The sequence below is a fragment of the Salvelinus namaycush genome, chromosome 3 (assembly GCF_016432855.1).
Source record: "Salvelinus namaycush isolate Seneca chromosome 3, SaNama_1.0, whole genome shotgun sequence".
Lineage (NCBI taxonomy): Eukaryota > Metazoa > Chordata > Actinopteri > Salmoniformes > Salmonidae > Salvelinus > Salvelinus namaycush.
In genome coordinates, this window is record NC_052309.1 from 72,480,937 (window position 1) to 72,489,560 (window position 8,624).

Genomic DNA, 8,624 nt, shown 5'->3' on the forward strand with positions numbered 1-8,624 from the left:
ATGGCTAGGTTACTGTGTTTGATTAGAGGCCCACAAACATCAGTCCTTAACTTGTCAAAGTCTCATCTTTGTTGAGCACAGTCATTGATAGTTTAAGGAGTGGTTATGATTGTTCATAAGGAAGGGTTCTGGTCTGAGGCGTGGGTCTTTTACTAAGGATTTATCAGGAAGGTCTCAACAGTACTCTTTTGTTGTCTATACACAAACATGACTAGCAGAAAAGAGAAGGGGGCTTGTCCACTACAGACTGGAGTCACTCAATGACTCACGCCTTCTGCTCTCTCTATCCCCCTATCTCTCCTCACCGGGTTATTCACTCTGTCTCTCCAACCTTCTGCTCTCTCTATCCCCCTATCTCTCCTCACCGGGTTATTCACTCTGTCTCTCCAACCTTCTGCTCTCTCTATCCCCCTATCTCTCCTCACCAGGTTATTCACTCTGTCTCTCCAACCTTCTGCTCTCTCTATCCCCCTATCTCTCCTCACCAGGTTATTCACTCTGTCTCTCCAACCTTCTGCTCTCTCTATCCCCCTATCTCTCCTCACCAGGTTATTCACTCTGTCTCTCCAACCTTCTGCTCTCTCTATCCCCCTATCTCTCCTCACCAGGTTATTCACTCTCTCTCCAACCTTCTGCTCTCTCTATCCCCCTATCTCTCCTCACCAGGTTATTCACTGTCTCTCCAACCTTCTGCTCTCTCTATCCCCCTATCTCTCCTCATCAGGTTATTCACTCTCTCTCCAACCTTCTGCTCTCTCTATCCCCCTATCTCTCCTCACCAGGTTATTCACTCTCTCTCCAACCTTCTGCTCTCTCTATCCCCCTATCTCTCCTCACCAGGTTATTCACTCTGTCTCTCCAACCTTCTGCTCTCTCTATCCCCCTATCTCTCCTCACCAGGTTATTCACTCTCTCTCCAACCTTCTGCTCAATTGGAGCTCTTCCCCGTCCTCTTCTGCAACATGCGCAGCAGCCCCAGACTGGCAGTGAATAGACTGTCGTGCTTGAATAGCAGCTTATAAAAGGTGTCTAGGGGTAGACGACCGGTAGGGTCTGCGTGCTTCAGGGCAGTCATGGGCATGTACACACGGTTGGTCTGGTGGCGAAACGGAGGCTCCTTCACTGTGATCAGTTGAAGTGTTTGCTGCAAGAGAGTAGAGTAGAGCGATTAGTATATTCTGTTCCCCATTTAGCCACCAAAGGATGACATGTTGAGACTGCATACCAAATAATACTAGGATAGTAGTCACAAAATATAAGATAGTGACATAACAGAGTGTTACCTCTGCTATTTCCTCAGGTGTCTGTGCGAGAGTGTTGAACACCTTCCTAGAGTAGGGCAGGTAGATCTCACGGAAGATCCTAGCAGTCTCCTCGTCCGCCCCCGCGAGGTCCATCTTCTCAGCGTCCTCGTACACCTTCCTCTCAAACTCTGTCCCCACCGGACCAGGCTCCACTAGAGTCATCCTCAGAGTGGAAGGACAGATGGGCAGAGCAGGGAGAGGGACAGATGGACAGAGCAGGGAGAGGGACAGATGGACAGAGCAGGGAGAGGGACAGATGGACAGAGCAGGGAGAGGGACAGATGGGCAGAGCAGGGAGAGGGACAGATGGACAGAGCAGGGAGAGGGACAGATGGACAGAGCAGGGAGAGGGACAGATGGACAGAGCAGGGAGAGGGACAGATGTACAGAGCAGGGAGAGGGACAGATGGACAGAGCAGGGAGAAGGACAGATGGACAGAGCAGTGGACAGAGCAGGGAGAAGGACAGATGGACAGAGCAGGGAGATGGACAGAGCAGGGAGAAGGACGGATGGACAGAGCAGGGAGAAGGACGGATGGACAGAGCAGGGAGAGGGACAGATGGACAGAGCAGGGAGAAGGACAGATGGACAGAGCAGGGAGAGGGACAGATGGACAGAGCAGGGAGAAGGACAGATGGACAGAGCAGGGAGAAGGACAGATGGACAGAGCAGGGAGAAGGACAGATGGACAGAGCAGGGAGAAGGACAGATGGACAGAGCCGGGAGAGGGACAGATGGACAGAGCAGGGAGAGGGACAGATGGACAGAGCAGGGAGAGGGACAGATGGACAGAGCAGGGAGAAGGACAGATGGACAGAGCAGTGGACAGAGCAGGGAGAAGGACAGATGGACAGAGCAGGGAGATGGACAGAGCAGGGAGAAGGACGGATGGACAGAGCAGGGAGAAGGACGGATGGACAGAGCAGGGAGAGGGACAGATGGACAGAGCAGGGAGAAGGACAGATGGACAGAGCAGGGAGATGGACAGAGCAGGGAGAAGGACGGATGGACAGAGCAGGGAGAAGGACGGATGGACAGAGCAGGGAGAGGGACAGATGGACAGAGCAGGGAGAAGGACAGATGGACAGAGCAGGGAGAGGGACAGATGGACAGAGCAGGGAGAAGGACAGATGGACAGAGCAGGGAGAAGGACAGATGGACAGAGCAGGGAGAAGGACAGATGGACAGAGCAGGGAGAAGGACAGATGGACAGAGCAGGGAGAGGGACAGATGGACAGAGCAGGGAGAGGGACAGATGGACAGAGCAGGGAGAGGGACAGATGGACAGAGCAGGGAGAAGGACAGATGGACAGAGCAGTGGACAGAGCAGGGAGAAGGACAGATGGACAGAGCAGGGAGATGGACAGAGCAGGGAGAAGGACGGATGGACAGAGCAGGGAGAAGGACGGATGGACAGAGCAGGGAGAGGGACAGATGGACAGAGCAGGGAGAAGGACAGATGGACAGAGCAGGGAGAGGGACAGATGGACAGAGCAGGGAGAAGGACAGATGGACAGAGCAGGGAGAAGGACAGATGGACAGAGCAGGGAGAAGGACAGATGGACAGAGCAGGGAGAAGGACAGATGGACAGAGCAGGGAGAAGGACAGATGGACAGAGCAGGGAGAGATAAAGGACCACTGTTGAACTGAGGGAATCCTCCTGCTTGCACATGCATGTGCGATCGGCTATTCCCTATCTCAGGCTAATCATCTACATCAAAACATAACCTGCGGGTTCACTGTCGTGGCATTAGGGCAAAGTCTTATTACTGCTGAGTGTTGATTTAGTTACTGCTGTATGACTCATGTGGAGTGATGTGGCTGGATCTCCTTTAATGTAGACTCACTTCACACTGAACTTCATGGCTTGTACTGCTAGACTCTCACAGAACCCCTCCACAGCAAATTTTGAAGCAGAGTAGACATCATTGAAGAGTAGCCCTACCAATACAAATACAATCCATTCATTCGTTTTAATGTACGATTCTATTGGGATAAGTTTAGGAAGTAAACACCTTATTTATTTCTGAAGCTGCATTTATGTACTGACTACTCACCCTGAATGCCCATGATGCTGCTCATCACCACAATATGTCCGCTTCGACGTCGCTTCATATCAGGCAGGACCTCCTTCACCAGCCGCACCAAGCCAAAGAAGTTGGTGTCGAAGAGCCCCTGCATGTCAGACACACTATGGCACTCCAACGGCCCAATCATGCCTACACCTGCGTTACTCACTGAGGGAGACAGATAACGCCATGTCACGCCCTGTTCACTCAGTATGGATGACAATGTGTTATCACTCATGGTGTACTGTATACAGTACAAGTGAGTTTATATTGGAGTGTGGTTTTTATTGTCATGTGCACTAGTACCGTGAAATGCCAACAACGCAGTAATCACTATCGGAAGTACTATAACATTTTTAAAAAGTCAAGTAGAACAAAAATGCACAAGAAATAGAAATAAGAAGAAAATAAGTAGGCTGTATACAGGGTCAGTTCCAGGGTCAGTAGGCTGTATACAGGGTCAGTTCCAGGGTCAGCAGGCTGTATACAGGGTCAGTTCCAGGGTCAGTAGGCTGTATACAGGGTCAGTTCCAGGGTCAGCAGGCTGTATACAGGGTCAGTTCCAGGGTCAGTAGGCTGTATACAGGGTCAGTTCCAGGGTCAGTAGGCTGTATACAGGGTCAGTTCCAGGGTCAGAAGGCTGTATACAGGGTCAGTTCCAGGGTCAGTAGGCTGTATACAGGGTCAGTTCCAGGGTCAGCAGGCTGTATACAGGGTCAGTTCCAGGATCAGTAGGCTGTATACAGGGTCAGTTCCAGGGTCAGTAGGCTGTATACAGGGTCAGTTCCAGGGTCAGCAGGCTGTATACAGGGTCAGTTCCAGGGTCAGCAGGCTGTATACAGGGTCAGTTCCAGGGTCAGTAGGCTGTATACAGGGTCAGTTCCAGGATCAGTAGGTTGTATACAGGGTCAGTTCCAGGATCAGTAGGTTGTATACAGGGTCAGTTCCATGGTCAGTAGGTTGTATACAGGGTCAGTTCCAGGGTCAGTAGGTTGTATACAGGGTCAGTTCCAGGGTCAGTAGGCTGTATACAGGGTCAGTTCCAGGGTCAGTAGGCTGTATATAGGGTCAGTTCCAGGGTCAGTAGGCTGTATACAGGGTCAGTTCCAGGGTCAGTAGGCTGTATATAGGGTCAGTTCCTGGGTCAGTAGGCTGTATACAGGGTCAGTTCCAGGGTCAGTAGGCTGTATACAGGGTCAGTTCCAGGGTCAGTAGGCTGTATACAGGGTCAGTTCCAGGGTCAGTAGGCTGTATACAGGGTCAGTTCCAGGGTCAGTAGGTTGTATACAGGGTCAGTTCCAGGGTCAGTAGGCTGTATACAGGGTCAGTTCCAGGGTCAGTAGGCTGTATACAGGGTCAGTTCCAGGGTCAGTAGGTTGTATACAGGGTCAGTTCCAGGATCAGTAGGCTGTATACAGGGTCAGTTCCAGGGTCAGTAGGCTGTATACAGGGTCAGTTCCAGGGTCAGTAGGCTGTATACAGGGTCAGTTCCAGGGTCAGTAGGCTGTATATAGGGTCAGTTCCTGGGTCAGTAGGCTGTATACAGGGTCAGTTCCAGGGTCAGTAGGCTGTATACAGGGTCAGTTCCAGGGTCAGTAGGCTGTATACAGGGTCAGTTCCAGGGTCAGTAGGCTGTATACAGGGTCAGTTCCAGGGTCAGTAGGTTGTATACAGGGTCAGTTCCAGGGTCAGTAGGCTGTATACAGGGTCAGTTCCAGGGTCAGCAGGCTGTATACAGGGTCAGTTCCAGGGTCAGTAGGTTGTATACAGGGTCAGTTCCAGGGTCAGTAGGTTGTATACAGGGTCAGTTCCAGGGTCAGTAGGCTGTATACAGGGTCAGTTCCAGGGTCAGTAGGTTGTATACAGGGTCAGTTCCAGGATCAGTAGGCTGTATACAGGGTCAGTTCCAGGGTCAGTAGGCTGTATACAGGGTCAGTTCCAGGGTCAGTAGGCTGTATACAGGGTCAGTTCCAGGGTCAGTAGGTTGTATACAGGGTCAGTTCCAGGGTCAGTAGGCTGTATACAGGGTCAGTTTCAGGGTCAGTAGGCTGTATATAGGGTCAGTTCCTGGGTCAGTAGGCTGTATACAGGGTCAGTTCCAGGGTCAGTAGGCTGTATATAGGGTCAGTTCCTGGGTCAGTAGGCTGTATACAGGGTCAGTTCCAGGGTCAGTAGGCTGTATACAGGGTCAGTTCCAGGGTCAGTAGGCTGTATACAGGGTCAGTTCCAGGGTCAGTAGGCTGTATACAGGGTCAGTTCCAGGGTCTGTAGGCTGTATACAGGGTCAGTTCCAGGCAGGGTCAGTAGGCTGTATACAGGGTCAGTTCCAGGATCAGTAGGCTGTATACAGGGTCAGTTCCAGGATCAGTAGGCTGTATACAGGGTCAGTTCCAGGATCAGTAGGCTGTATACAGGGTCAGTTCCAGGGTCAGTGCCAAAACCATATTTACAATGTGCAGGGATACTGGAGTGTTAGGGTTAGAAATGTATAGGGGTAAGGTGACTAGGGGTAAGGTATCAGGACATTTAATAAACAGAGTAGCAGCAGCGTATATGATTATTGCATGTGAGTGTGTGTAGAGTCAGTATGAATGTGTGTGTTATGTGTGTGTGCGTGCGAGTGCACATGCGTGGAAGCCTAATATTCACCGAGTACATCCACCCGTCTGTCTTGCAGGCTGTCCACACACTCTCTGATGGAGTCTTCACAGCAGGCATCCAGCTGTCTGATCTCCAGGGATCTGTTCAGGGTGTCCCCAGCCACTCTCTCCAGGGGTTCCCGCTTCTCTAGGTCCCTCATGGTGGCAACCACTGCCTCACACAGACACACTGCAGGTTAACAACACTTGCATTGCATCTCAACTGATGGGGTTGAGCGTGTCAAACTGTCAATTTCATTTATGAAAACCACCATGTTTTACAATCAAGGGTTCAGTGCCTCTCTGACCTTTGAATCCCTTCTCCTTGGCCAGTCGTACAGCCACAGCCATCCCGATCCCAGAGGAACAGCCTGTCACCAGCACCCTCCTGGTCCCCATGGATACCTCACAGCAGCTACAGTTGCTCCTGATTGAAACTGGGTTCTCTGCAACTCTCCCAGAGTCCTTTGCAGTTGGAATGCATGGACCTTAGTGACCAGTCAACCTTGCGGCCACGGACAGTGTGTGAAGCAGGTGCTTTGTTATAAGATTAGAAGGCTAATCCTATGTGTCTATCCTGGGAACGCATTGGCTCCATAGACGGGTTGGCTGTTTAGCAACAAAACCGACACGTGCGCAACTATGGGGCAAAACTGACGGGGTTGGCTTAGATTGTTGACAACATGTAAACTATATTTTGTTTACAATATTTGTTGAAAACATACATCAATTTGCAGTTGTTGTCTCTCAAATACATTGTTACAGTTGTTGGTTAGCTAGCTAGTAAATTTTAGCCATATTAGCATTGACATGAAATCAGTCAAAACACCTCAAAACAAGAGATGTTATCAAGAACAAGATGAAACGAGCCACTTCTGATTCCCCTCTTGGCAGTTTCTTGGCAGTTTTGCTAGCTATCTGTCCATCCAGAATCAAAACACGCCACATGGAAGCGCGCCCATCGTTTTTGTGACGTTGTCAGCTAACCCGTCTATGCTGTAGAGCCAAACCGATTGGTACAACGGTTCTGTGGGGTCGCTGCTTGCCCCACTTGATTCAGATGTCAGCACTAGCGGTCCTGGGGGGGCGGGGGACAGGGGGGGGGGGGGGGGGGGCAGTGCCCCTGTGACAACAATTTTGGACCCCCTTGTGGCCCCCTTAAATGTGGAGTATGAAATAATTTTTACATAACTAATTTTTGCTATCTTTCTTTTTTTACATCCGTTATTAGACGGTGGCAACGTGGAACATGGTCTTTTGCCTGCTAATGCCTGCAATGCAGTGAAGAAAACGATATGACAACAATAACGTCTAATGTAACTGGCCCATCTAACAGTACAACTGGCCCCAGCTTGGCCCCCCCCCAGTTGAAATGGTCTAGAACCGACACTGGATGTCAGTAGCCTGCTGATGACTTAATTTCACTCTAGTACGCCAGCTAGTAGACAAGGTTCATTATATGGATGGGTATGTGGATTTCAGTAACAAAGCCTCACCTCAGGCCCCTAAATTAATTACAATAATTTAAGTATTTTTGCTGGGCTTTACAAATGCAAATTATTTAATGACAATGGGTCTGCACCGCTTTACAAATCTAAATACATTTCTAATATAAATCTTTAAGTACATAGCATACACACATGCTACCCATGATGATACATTACATCATATTATATACTGGGTGGTACGAGGCCTGAACGCTGATTGGCTGACAGCCGTGGTATATCAGACATATACCATGGGTATGACAAAACATTTATTTTTACTGCTCTAATTACGTTGGTAACCTGTTAATAATAGCAATAAGGCACCTCGGGGGTTTGTGGTATATGACCAATATACCACGGCTAAGGGCTGTATGCAGGCACTCCGCGTTGCGTCGTGCTTAAGAACACCCCTTAGCCATGGTATATTTGCCATATACCACACCCCCTCGTGCCTTATTGCTTAATTACAAACTAAGTTGTTCGAGACCTGAATGCTGATTGGCTCACAGACGTGATATATCAGATGTATACCAGGGGTATGACAAAACATGTGTCTTTACTGCTCTAATTACGTTGGTAACCAGTTTGTAATAACAATAAGGCACCTCGGGGGTTGTGGTATATTGCCAATGTACACTGCTAGGGGACGTGTCCAGGCACTCCGCGTTGCGTCGTGGCTAAGAACAGCCATATACCACACCCCCTCTGGCCTTATTGCTTAATTATAATGTAATAGTGAAAGTTATGCGAGTTCAGGTCAGCCTAAAAGCCTGCAACACAAAGTTGAAGAAGTTGCCAGCTGCGTTGCTTGCAATGACTGTTAAAAAGGTTGCTTTGTGCTGCTATCTGAAATGCCGCTTGTGCCGGTTAAAACAGCTACAGCAGCCTATAGCTACACCCGTTATAAATGGCTATAGTGTACCGGTATACTAACCTGTAGTGTGGGAAATAGTGCGCAGTTGCTACGGTGCACGTATATATCCCACGTATATGTGTAATCTAATACAGATATATCTAGGTAAAGATTGCCAATTTAGAGCAACGTCTAAACATGTAGGTTATTCTAACCAACGCTAAAGCAAAGTGAACAGTCACATAACGACAACCGAGCAGCAGCTAGCCC

General features: G+C 49.5%; 1 protein-coding gene across 3 annotated transcripts; it reads right to left on the reverse strand.

Moving 5' to 3' along the window:
- Window positions 1-554: 554 nt before the first annotated feature.
- Window positions 555-8,624, reverse strand: LOC120037239 (retinol dehydrogenase 8). 3 transcript variants are annotated; one of them, XM_038983421.1, is made up of 7 exons: window positions 8,436-8,624; window positions 6,323-6,519; window positions 6,025-6,186; window positions 3,364-3,543; window positions 3,154-3,247; window positions 1,284-1,467; window positions 555-1,144 (listed from the first exon to the last, which is right to left on the reverse strand). In XM_038983421.1, exons 2-7 carry the CDS (start codon window positions 6,411-6,413, stop codon window positions 929-931), a joined length of 927 nt encoding a protein of 308 aa, XP_038839349.1. In that variant the 5' UTR covers window positions 6,414-6,519; window positions 8,436-8,624; the 3' UTR covers window positions 555-928. The 3 variants fall into 3 exon arrangements, with proteins under 3 accessions (XP_038839349.1, XP_038839343.1, XP_038839355.1); XM_038983415.1 differs by having other exon boundaries at window positions 6,323-6,479; window positions 8,436-8,623; XM_038983427.1 differs by lacking the exon at window positions 3,154-3,247 and having other exon boundaries at window positions 1,284-1,456; window positions 6,323-6,479.